This window comes from Ranitomeya variabilis, chromosome 1, assembly GCF_051348905.1.
Source record: "Ranitomeya variabilis isolate aRanVar5 chromosome 1, aRanVar5.hap1, whole genome shotgun sequence".
Classification (NCBI taxonomy): domain Eukaryota; kingdom Metazoa; phylum Chordata; class Amphibia; order Anura; family Dendrobatidae; genus Ranitomeya; species Ranitomeya variabilis.
In genome coordinates this window covers 1,165,812,861-1,165,825,736 of record NC_135232.1, presented here as the reverse complement: position 1 = coordinate 1,165,825,736, position 12,876 = coordinate 1,165,812,861, and the positions used below count along the sequence as shown (strand labels likewise).

Here is a 12,876-nt window from a genome sequence, read left to right as displayed (position 1 = left end):
CATCCTCTGACGCTCCGGACCTCGTGTCCATCCTCCGACGCTCCGGACCTCGCTCTCATCCTCTGACGCTCCGGACCTCGTGTCCATCCTCCGACGCTCCGGACCTCGTGTCCATCCTCCGACGCTCCGGACCTCGCTCTCGTCCTCCGACGCTCCAGACCTCGTGTCCATCCTCCGACGCTCCGGACCTCGCTCTCATCCTCTGACGCTCCGGACCTCGTGTCCATCCTCCGACGCTCCGGACCTCGTGTCCATCCTCCGACGCTCCGGACCTCGTGTCCATCCTCCGACGCTCCGGACCTCGTGTCCATCCTCCGACGCTCCGGACCTCGTGTCCATCCTCCGACGCTCCGGACCTCGCACTCATCCTCTGACGCTCCGGACCTCGTGTCCATCCTCCGACGCTCCGGACCTCGTGTCCATCCTCCGACGCTCCGGACCTCGTGTCCATCCTCCGACGCTCCGGACCTCGTGTCCATCCTCCGACGCTCCGGACCTCGTGTCCATCCTCCGACGCTCCGGACCTCGCTCTCATCCTCTGACACTCCGGACCTCGTGTCCATCCTCTGACGCTCCGGACCTCGTGTCCATCCTCCGACACTCCGGACCTCGCTCTCATCCTCTGACACTCCGGACCTCGTGTCCATCCTCTGACGCTCCGGACCTCGTGTCCATCCTCCGACGCTCCGGACCTCGCTCTCATCCTCCGACGCTCCGGACCTCGTGTCCATCCTCCGACGCTCCGGACCTCGTGTCCATCCTCCGACGCTCCGGACCTCGTGTCCATCCTCCGACGCTCCGGACCTCGTGTCCATCCTCTGACGCTCCGGACCTCGCTCTCGTCCTCCGACGCTCCGGACCTCGTGTCCATCCTCCGACGCTCCGGACCTCGTGTCCATCCTCCGACGCTCCGGACCTCGTGTCCATCCTCCGACGCTCCGGACCTCGTGTCCATCCTCTGACGCTCCGGACCTCGTGTCCATCCTCCGACGCTCCGGACCTCGCTCTCCTCCTCCGACGCTCCGGACCTCGTGTCCATCCTCCGACGCTCCGGACCTCGCTCTCATCCTCCGACGCTCCGGACCTCGTGTCCATCCTCCGACGCTCCGGACCTCGTGTCCATCCTCCGACGCTCCGGACCTCGCTCTCATCCTCTGACACTCCGGACCTCGTGTCCATCCTCTGACGCTCCGGACCTCGTGTCCATCCTCCGACGCTCCGGACCTCGCTCTCATCCTCCGACGCTCCAGACCTCGCATTAATCCTCGTGTCACATGACGTCACTGCCTCAGGCTTCGCCCCTCCCGCTGTTCTATGATCATTTGGCGCCTTGTAATGGAGAAAAGGAAAAAGCGAACACTTATGCGCATGTGCAAAAGCTGACAGCGTCACGTACGGCACGTAGAGAGGTCTTCACATACGACTTCCGAGAGTACAAAAATGGCGTCCAGCACCTGCATGTTTCCGGGATTTTCTCCACGTGTTCCATGTCACTTCCGACTTCCGCTCAGCCAATCAGGAAGCGCGGCGGGCGGTAAGTTACAGCTGGGTGCTGGTTACCTGGCAACAGCTCCGGTCTCTGGGGTCGCTCACCATTGTGTCTGCTCCGGTCTCTAGTGTAGAGAGGGATCGGCCGATGGAGACCGACCAACCGACCGCAGCTCTCGGGCTGGTGACGGCTCCGGCCGTGTGCGGCAGAGTAAGGTCTGCTGCAGAGTAAGGTCTGCTGGGGGTTGTGGTCCTCCGCGGGTCCTCACCGTTCTGTTTTCCTGCAGGTCTCAGGATGAGCCGGGATCGGAGGCGTCATGGCGGCAGTGAGGGTCGTCCCCCGCCCCCCAGGCGGGCGCCGAGACCCCCGGAGCAGAGCCGCGTGCTGCCGCTGGCCGTGCTGTCTGCGCTGCTGGCGATCGGGGCGTTCGGGTACAGCCGGTACCGGAGGTGGAGCCTGGAGGGGAAGGTGGCGGCCCTGCACCCGGGGGCCCCGCTGCTGAGCCCGGAGGGCGGCCCCGAGCTCTCCGACACCGACCCCGCGCTGTACTGGGGGACGTACCGGCCGCAGGTGTACCTGGGGATGAAGACGCGGAGCCGGCAGGGGGTGGTGACAGGTGACGTGTGCAGGAGCCCCCCGTATAATACACGGCCCCCCATATACAGTGTACACCGACCCCGCGCTGTACTGGGGGACGTACCGGCCGCAGGTGTACCTGGGGATGAAGACGCGGAGCCGGCGGGGGGTGGTGACAGGTGAGGTGTGCAGGAGCCCCCCGTGTAATACACCGCCCCCCGTATACAGCACCCTGCCCCCCGTATACAGTATACACCGACCCCGCGCTGTACTGGGGGACGTACCGGCCGCAGGTGTACCTGGGGATGAAGACGCGGAGCCGGCGGGGGGTGGTGACAGGTGAGGTGTGCAGGAGCCCCCCGTATAATACACCGCCCCCCGTATACAGCGCACCGCCCCCCGTATACACCGACACCGCGCTGTACTGGGGGACGTACCGGCCACAGGTGTACCTGGGGATGAAGACGCGGAGCCCGAGGGGGGTGGTGACAGGTGACGTGTGCAGGGAGCCCCCCGTATAATACACCGCCCCCCGTATACAGCGCACCGACCCCCGTATACAGTATAATACACCGCCCCCCGTATACAGCGCACCGCCCCCCGTATAATACACGGCCCCCCATATACAGTGTACACCGACCCCGCGCTGTACTGGGGGACGTACCGGCCGCAGGTGTACCTGGGGATGAAGACGCGGAGCCGGCGGGGGGTGGTGACAGGTGACGTGTGCAGGAGCCCCCCGTATAATACACCGCCCCCCGTATAATACACCGCCCCCCGTATACAGCGCACCGACCCCCGTATACAATATAATACACCGCCCCCCGTATACAGCGCACCGACCCCCGTATACAATATAATACACCGCCCCCCGTATACAGTGTACACCGCCCCCCGTATACAGCGCACCGCCCCCCGTATAATACACGGCCCCCCATATACAGTGTACACCGACCCCGCGCTGTACTGGGGGACGTACCGGCCGCAGGTGTACCTGGGGATGAAGACGCGGAGCCGGCGGGGGGTGGTGACAGGTGAGGTGTGCAGGAGCCCCCCGTGTAATACACCGCCCCCCGTATACAGCACCCTGCCCCCCGTATACAGTATACACCGACCCCGCGCTGTACTGGGGGACGTACCGGCCGCAGGTGTACCTGGGGATGAAGACGCGGAGCCGGCGGGGGGTGGTGACAGGTGAGGTGTGCAGGAGCCCCCCGTATAATACACCGCCCCCCGTATACAGCGCACCGCCCCCCGTATACACCGACACCGCGCTGTACTGGGGGACGTACCGGCCACAGGTGTACCTGGGGATGAAGACGCGGAGCCCGAGGGGGGTGGTGACAGGTGACGTGTGCAGGGAGCCCCCCGTATAATACACCGCCCCCCGTATACAGCGCACCGACCCCCGTATACAGTATAATACACCGCCCCCCGTATACAGCGCACCGCCCCCCGTATAATACACGGCCCCCCATATACAGTGTACACCGACCCCGCGCTGTACTGGGGGACGTACCGGCCGCAGGTGTACCTGGGGATGAAGACGCGGAGCCGGCGGGGGGTGGTGACAGGTGACGTGTGCAGGAGCCCCCCGTATAATACACCGCCCCCCGTATAATACACCGCCCCCCGTATACAGCGCACCGACCCCCGTATACAATATAATACACCGCCCCCCGTATACAGCGCACCGACCCCCGTATACAATATAATACACCGCCCCCCGTATACAGTGTACACCGCCCCCCGTATACAGCGCACCGCCCCCCGTATAATACACGGCCCCCCATATACAGTGTACACCGACCCCGCGCTGTACTGGGGGACGTACCGGCCGCAGGTGTACCTGGGGATGAAGACGCGGAGCCGGCGGGGGGTGGTGACAGGTGACGTGTGCAGGAGCCCCCCGTGTAATACACCGCCCCCCGTATACAGCGCACCGCCCCCCGTATACAATATAATACACCGCCCCCCGTATACAGTATACACCGACCCCGCGCTGTACTGGGGGACGTACCGGCCGCAGGTGTACCTGGGGATGAAGACGCGGAGCCGGCGGGGGGTGGTGACAGGTGACGTGTGCAGGAGCCCCCCGTATAATACACCGCCCCCCGTATAATACACCGCCCCCCGTATACAGCGCACCGACCCCCGTATACAATATAATACACCGCCCCCCGTATACAGCGCACCGACCCCCGTATACAATATAATACACCGCCCCCCGTATACAGTGTACACCGCCCCCCGTATACAGCGCACCGCCCCCCGTATAATACACGGCCCCCCATATACAGTGTACACCGACCCCGCGCTGTACTGGGGGACGTACCGGCCGCAGGTGTACCTGGGGATGAAGACGCGGAGCCGGCGGGGGGTGGTGACAGGTGACGTGTGCAGGAGCCCCCCGTGTAATACACCGCCCCCCGTATACAGCGCACCGCCCCCCGTATACAATATAATACACCGCCCCCCGTATACAGTATACACCGACCCCGCGCTGTACTGGGGGACGTACCGGCCGCAGGTGTACCTGGGGATGAAGACGCGGAGCCGGCGGGGGGTGGTGACAGGTGACGTCTGCAGGAGCCCCCCGTATAATACACCGCCCCCCGTATACAGCGCCCTGCCCCCCCCATATACAGTGTACACCGACACCGCGCTGTACTGGGGGACGTACCGGCCGCAGGTGTACCTGGGGATGAAGACGCGGAGCCGGCGGGGGGTGGTGACAGGTGACGTGTGCAGGAGCCCCCCGTGTAATACACCGCCCCCCGTATACAGCGCACCGCCCCCCGTATACAATATAATACACCGCCCCCCGTATACAGCGCACCGCCCCCCGTATACAGTATACACCGACCCCGCGCTGTACTGGGGGACGTACCGGCCGCAGGTGTACCTGGGGATGAAGACGCGGAGCCGGCGGGGGGTGGTGACCGGTGACGTGTGCAGGGAGCCCCCCCGTATAATACACTGCCCCCCATATACAGCGCCCTGCCCCCCCATATACAGTGTACACCGACACCGCGCTGTACTGGGGGACGTACCGGCCGCAGGTGTACCTGGGGATGAAGACGCGGAGCCGGCGGGGGGTGGTGACAGGTGACGTCTGCAGGAGCCCCCCGTATAATACACCGCCCCCCGTATACAGCGCCCTGCCCCCCCCCATATACAGTGTACACCGACACCGCGCTGTACTGGGGGACGTACCGGCCGCAGGTGTACCTGGGGATGAAGACGCGGAGCCGGCGGGGGGTGGTGACAGGTGACGTCTGCAGGAGCCCCCCGTATAATACACCGTCCCCCGTATACAGCGCCCCGCCCCCCGTATACAGCGCACCGCCCCCCGTATACACCGACACCGCGCTGTACTGGGGGACGTACCGGCCACAGGTGTACCTGGGGATGAAGACGCGGAGCCCGAGGGGGGTGGTGACAGGTGACGTGTGCAGGGAGCCCCCCATGTAATTTACCGCCCCCTAACCTGAGTCCCACCACCGTGCTGTTTTGGGGGACATACCATATAATATACCTCCCCCATATACAGTACACTCCCCTTCCATAATATACCGCCCCCGCTGTTCTTTACAGGGGTGGTGACAGGTGATCTGTTCCCCCCCGTTTATAATACACTCCCCACCATGTATAATATACCGCCCCCTTATGTAATACATCCCCCTGACTTGGGCTCCGTTGTTTGGGGGAACGTACCGGCTGCAGGTCTACCTGGGGATGAGGACACAGAGCTGGCAGGGGGTTGGCTCCGGTGGTAATATGCAGTGTAGCCCCCCTCTATATACTATACCGCCAACTCCCCATACATAATATATCGCCCCCCAATGTAATACACCCCCCAACATGAGCTCCTGCACTCTTCTGGGGTACGTACCGGCTGCAGGTCTACTGGGGGTGAAATGTGGAGAGTGGTGACATGTGATAATGTGCAGTGTACCCCCCCTTCCCCCATATAATATACCGCCCACCCACATATAATACATATGTTACACTACCCCATCTGTATAATATACCGCCCTGTATACTATATACTACACCCCTCCGTCCGTATAATATACCGCCCCGTCTGTGTAACGTGCCGCTCTCCTGTCTGTATAATATACCACCCCCATATATAATATACCGCCCCGTCTGTATAACGTGCCGCTCTCCTGTCTGTATAATATACCGCCCCCTGTATAATATATAATACACCCCTCCGTCCGTATAATATACCGCCCCGTCTGTATAACGTGCCCCTCTCCTGTCTGTATAATATACCACCCCCATATATAATATACCACCCCCATATATAATCTGCCGCCCCATCTGTATAATGTGCCGCTCTCCCGTCTGTATAATATACCACCCCCATATATAATATACCACCCCCATATATAATCTGCCGCCCCGTCTGTCATATACCACCCCCATATATAATATACCACCCCCATATATAATCACCGCCCCATATATAATCTGCCGCCCCGTCTGTATAATATACCACCCCCATATATAATATACCGCCCCGTCTGTATAACGTGCCGCTCTCCTGTCTGTATAATATACCACCCCCATATATAATATACCGCCCCGTCTGTATAACGTGCCCCTCTCCTGTCTGTATAATATACCGCCCCCATATATAATATACCGCCCCGTCTGTATAACGTGCCGCTCTCCTGTCTGTATAATATACCACCCCCATATATAATATACCACCCCCATATATAATCTCCCGCCCCATCTGTATAATGTGCCGCTCTCCCGTCTGTATAATATACCACCCCCATATATAATATACCACCCCCATATATAATCACCGCCTCGTCTGTGTCGTATACACCGCCCGTCTGTCATATACCACCCCCATATATAATCTGCCGCCCCGTCTGTGTCATATACCACCCCCATATATAATATACTACCCCCATATATAATATACCACCCCCATATATAATATACCACCCCCATATATAATCACCGCCCCATATATAATCTGCCGCCCCGTCTGTGTCATATACTACCCCCATATATAATATACCACCCCCATATATAATATACCGCCCCCATATATAACCTGCCGCCCGTCCCTGGCTCCCCTGTATAGCGTCTCCTGTGCTTCTTGCAGGGCTGATGTGGCTCTCGCAGTCGGGGGCCCCGTCTCTCCGCCACACCTGTGAGCAGGGCGATGGTCTGGCACGGTACGGGTGGCTGATGCACGATGGACTCCACTTTGGCATCCAGGAGATTAAAGACTCTGGTTTCACCCTGCGGACGGAGGTTGTGAAGAGACCTGGAGGGCAACATGGCGGAGACTGGAGCTGGAGGATAGTGGGGACCCCCGATGTGAGGAAACCATTACACTGGTGACAACATGTGCCGGGTGCTGTGCGCAGAGCTACTTACTGACCTCCTCTCCCCCATCCAGGATGTGTCGTCCCCCGCACGGCTGGTGTCCATCCTGTTCTATGTGGCCACAGACGGGCAGGGCTCGCTGACGCCTCACCTGGACGGCCGAGATCGCCTGAGCCTGGTGACGGGAACATCTGAGGAGCTGGGGAGTTTTCACATCCACCTTCCCAAACCCGAAGGGGGCGCCGGGGGACAGATAAGGTGAGTGGTCCTGTATGTAGATGTGGAACTACACCGCCCAGCATGCCCGCACTCCTCACATCTACAGGGGCTTGTGTGCACAGTGTGCACTGGCCTGACCTAACCCCCTCTACCCTGCGTATAAAAAGTCTACACACCCCTGTAAAATCCCTGGGTTCTTCTTTGTAGAACCAACATACAGGGGCCATATAATGGAGATCATTAACCCCTGAGACACCGCAGAAAGCACCTGGTGTACAAAGCCTCCGAACCAAACTTTTATTACAGTATGTAGTGAAGTGTATATATATGTCTGGGTGTATGAGTACATGTAGTGAAGTATATATATGTGTGTGTGTGTGTGTGTGTGTGTGTGTGTGTGTGTGTGTGTGTGTGTGTGTGTGTGTGTGTGTGTGTGCGTGTGCATGAGCAGCAGAATTCACATCTGTCCTGAGACTCCAGCTTTCTGTTATCCTGAGAAAGGCTCCAGTCACCCCAGGGGGCCTTGCTGAGGAGACACTTCACACCTTCTGACTCCTGTGAACAGACAATGCAGATTTAGGGTATGTGCACACGTTGCGGATTTCTTGCAGAAAATTCCTGAAGAAAACCGGAAATTTTCTGCAAGAAATCCGCATTTTTTTTTTTGCGGTTTTTTTCCGTTTTTTTCGCGTTTTTTTAGCATTCTGCAAGCGTAATTAGCTTGCAGAATGCTAAAGTTTTCCCTGCGATCTGTAGCATCGCTTGGAAAACTGACTGACAGGTTGGTCACACTTGTCAAACATAGCGTTTGACAAGTGTGACCAACTTTTTACTATAGATGCTGCCTATGCCGCATCTATAGTAAAAGATAGAATGTTTAAAAATAATAAAAAAAATAAAAAAATGCTTATACTCACCCAGACATCTCACCGGCGTCCGTTCCGTATAGCTGGTCTGTGCGCACAGGACCTCCCGTGACGTCACGGTCACGTGAGCGGTCACATGACCGCTCACGACCAATCACAGGACAGTGACGTCATTCGGCGAGGTCCTTCAGCGCACACCAGGTACAGAAACCGAACGGCAGCGTGCGAGGAGGCGGCAAGACATCGAGGGTGAGTATAGGACTGTTTATTATTTTATTTCTTATTTTTTGACCACTTATATGGTGCCCAGTGCGTGGAGGAGAGTCTCCTCTCCTCCACCCTGGGTACCAACCGCATATAATCTGCTTACTTCCCGCATGGTGTGCACAGCCCCGTGCGGGAAGCAAGCAGATCAATGGACCCCTACGTGTGCGGAATCCCTGCAATTCCGCATTTTTAATGAACATGTTGCTTTTTTTTCCGCTATGCGATTTTTTCGCGGAAAAAATCGCAACATTTGCACCAAAAATGCGGAATACCCTGTAAATAATAGGAGGCTTATGTAAGCGTTTTTTTTCGCGTTTTTATCACGTTTTTATAGCGAAAAAACGCGAAAAAAACGCTAACAATCCTGAACGTGTGCACATGGCCTTATACAGACAATGTATATTTACTCTATGGCTGCCGTCACACGGTCAGTATGTGGTCAGTATTTTACATCAGTATTTGTAGCCAAAACCCGGAGTGGAACAATTAGAGGAAAGTATAATACAAACATCTGCTCCACTTCTGCATTTATCACCCACTCCGGGTTTTGGCTACAAATACTGATGTAAAATGCTGACCAAATACTGACCGTGTGACCGCAGCCTAAAGGTACCTTCACACATAACGATTTCGTTAACGATATCGTTGCTTTTTTGTGACGTAGCAAAGATCCCGCTAACGATCTCGTTATGTGTGACAGCGACCAACGATCAGGCCCCTGCTGGGAGATCGTTGGCCGATGGGAATGATCAGGACCTTTTTTGGTCGCTGATCACCCGCTGTCATCGCTGGATCGGTGTGTGTGATGCTGATCCAGCGATGTGTTCGCTTGTAACCAGGGTAAATATCGGGTTACTAAGCACAGGGCCGCGCTTAGTAACCCGATATTTACCCTGGTTACCATTGTAAAAGTTAAAAAAAAAACACATACTCACATTCCGATGTCTGTCACGTCCCCCGCCGTCAGCTTCCTGCACTGACTGTCAGTGGTTCTCCAGCGGGTTCTCCTGCAGCGGAATTGATAAATCTGCAGGGCAAAACCGCTGCGGTTATCCCTGCAGATTTATCGCGGTTTGTTCCGCGGTTTCCGCTGCGGGTTTACTCCTATACTATTGATGCTGCATATGCAGCAATATGCAGCATCAATAGTAATGATAAAAATAATAAAAATTGGTTATACTCACCCTCTGATGTCCGGATCTCCTCGGCGCTGCACGCGGCGCTCCGGTTCCAAAGATGCTGTGCCGAGAAGGACCTTCGTGACGTCACCGCAGGCCCTGCTCGCACACCAACACTGATACTGGCCGGCCGCGTGCAGCGCTGAGAGGTGAGTATATCATTATTTTTTTTTTTAATTATTTTTTTTTTACACTATTTAGGCTTCCCAGGGCCTGGAGGTGAGCCTCCTCTCCTCCACCCCGGGTACCACCCGCACATTATCCGCTTACTTCCCGCATCGTGGGCACAGCCCCATGCGGAAAGTAAGCGGATCAATGCATTTCTATGTGTGCAGAATCGCAGCGATTCTGCACAAAGAAGTGACATGCTGCGGGTTGTAAACCGCTGCGTTTCTGTGCGGTTTTTCCCGCAGCATGTGCACAGCGGTTTGCGGTTTCCATAGGGTTTACATGTAAATGTAAATGCAATGGAAACTGCTGCGGACCCGCAGCATCAAAATCGCCACGGGTCCGCGGTAAAAACCGCAAAGTGTGAACATGGCCTAAGAGAGAAAGAGAGATCACACAAAGAGTGTTCAAAAGAAAATAATGTATTCATTGTTAAGTAGCCAGGATCCAGTCCCAAACCAAGGATTAGGCTGTGTGCACACGTTGCGGATTTGCTGCGGATCCGCAATTGATTTACAGTACAATGTAAATGAATGAGAAAAAAAATGCTGTGCACACTTTGCGGAAAATCCGCAGCGGAAACGATGCGGTTTAAAAGAAGTAGCATGTCACTTCTTTTTTGTGAATCTGCAGCGTTTTTGTACCCACTCCATTATAGAAAACCGCAGGGGTAAAAACCGCAGCAAAAACGCACAAAAAACTGCAGGTGCATTTTCTGCCAGGAGACACAGAATCCGCACCAGAAATTCCTAAGCCTAATCCGCAACGTGTGCACATAGCCTTAGAGTATTTACCTGAGAGGCTGCTCTAGAAATGTCACCCCCAGGTCGACTCTCTAAGGGTACCTTCACACAGTGGCATTTCCATCGCTACGACGGTACGATTCGTGACGTTCTAGCGATATCGTTACGATCTCGCAGTGTCTGACACGCAGCAGCGATCAGGGATCCTGCTGAGAATCGTACGTCGTAGCAGATCGTTTGAAACTTTCTTTCGTTGCTGGATCTCCCGCTGTCATCGCTGGATCGTTGTGTGTGACAGCGATCCAGCGATGTGTTCGCTGGTAACCAGGGTAAACATCGGGTTACTAAGCGCAGGGCCGCGCTTAGTAACCCGATGTTTACCCTGGTTACCAGCGTAAAAGTAAAAAAAACCAAACAGTACATACTCACCATCTGATGTCCGTCAGGTCCCTTGCAGTCTGCTTTCCGCTCTGACTGTCTGCCGGCCGGAAAGTGAGAGCAGATCACAGCGGTGACGTCGCCGCTGCACTCTGCTCTCACTGTACGGCCGGATCTCAGTCAGAGCAGGAAGCAGACGGCAAGGGACCTGACGGACATCAGATGGTGAGTATGTACTGTTTTTTTTTTTTTTTACTTTTACGCTGGTAACCACGGTAAACATCGGGTTACTAAGCGCGGCCCTGCCCTTAGTTACCCGATGTTTACCCTGGTTACCCGGGGACTTCGGCATCGCTCCAGCGCCGTGATTGCAACGTGTGACCGCAGTAAACGACGCTGGAGCGATAATCATACGACGCTGCGACGTCACGAATCGTGCCGTCGTAGCGATGTAAACGGTACTGTGTGACGGTACCCTTAATTCGGCCTGTACACATAGAAAGCTGTTCACAGTGAGGGGCAGCCAAGCTGCGGTGAGCCATTCCACAGTCATCACCCCCCCAGGGAGCAGAATGCCAGACTGCAAAGTCTAGATATTTCTATACGTTTTTCTCCCTTTTATTTTACCACTGTTTTTGCATATTTGTATGTCACTTTTTATTTCCATATTTTTTTACCTTTTATTGTAAGCACTGTACCTTTTCTATTAAAGCTTAAAACTTGAATAAGTTGGAACCCTGTGTGCTCTAAAGAATCCATAGCCTTATACCATGTACCAAATTATTATGCAAATGACATTTGTCTCGGATTTTCCTAAATGGTTGGTCCAAATGACGGTCAGTCTAATAAGTCATCACCCGTTAGGGTACCGTCACACAGTGAAATTTCCATCGCTACGACGGTACGATTCGTGACGTTCTAGCGATATCCATACGATATCGCAGTGTCTGACACGTAGCAGCGATCAGGGACCCTGCTGAGAATCGTACGTCGTAGCAGATCGTTTGGAACTTTCTTTCGTCGCTTGATCACCCGCTGACATCGCTGGATCGTTGTGTGTGACAGCGATCCAGCGATGTGTTCGCTTGTAACCAGGGTAAACATCGGGTAACTAAGCGCAGGGCCGCGCTTAGTAACCCGATGTTTACCGTGGTTACCAGCGTAAATGTAAAAAAAACAAACCGTACATACTCACATTCGGGTGTCTGTCCTCCGGCGTCTCAGCTTCTCTGCACTGTGTGAGCACAGCGGCCGGAAAGCGAGCACAGCGGTGACGCCTGACGTCACCACTGTGCTTTCCGGCTATGGCGCTTACACAGTGGAGAGAAGCAGAACGCCGGGGACAGACACCCGAATGTGAGTATGTACTGTTTGTTTTTTTTACATTTACGCTGGTAACCACGGTAAACATCGGGTTACTAAGCGCGGCCCTGCGCTTAGTAACCCGATGGTTACCCGGGGACTTCAGCATCGCTCCAGCGCCGTGATTGCAACGTGTGACCGCAGTCTACGACGCTGGAGCGATAATCATACGACGCTGCGACGTCACGAATCGTGCCGTCGCAGCGATGGAAATTTCACTGTGTGACGGTACCCTTAGAGTATACATCGAATTTTATTGCAGAAACCTCCCA

General features: G+C 55.8%; 1 protein-coding gene across 7 annotated transcripts in view; it reads left to right on the top strand.

The window, feature by feature from the left end:
• Positions 1 to 1,395: 1,395 nt before the first annotated feature.
• The window catches only part of MOGS (mannosyl-oligosaccharide glucosidase), a 36,513-nt gene continuing 25,032 nt past the window's right edge, over positions 1,396 to 12,876 (top strand). The window contains exons 1-4 of one of the 7 annotated variants that reach the window (XM_077280461.1): positions 1,396 to 1,534; positions 1,776 to 2,105; positions 7,197 to 7,414; positions 7,497 to 7,681. In XM_077280461.1, coding sequence (XP_077136576.1) covers positions 1,441 to 1,534; positions 1,776 to 2,105; positions 7,197 to 7,414; positions 7,497 to 7,681 — 827 coding nt within the window. In that variant the 5' untranslated portion in view covers positions 1,396 to 1,440. The other 6 variants (XM_077280463.1, XM_077280462.1, XM_077280465.1 and 3 more) reach the window with 6 other exon arrangements.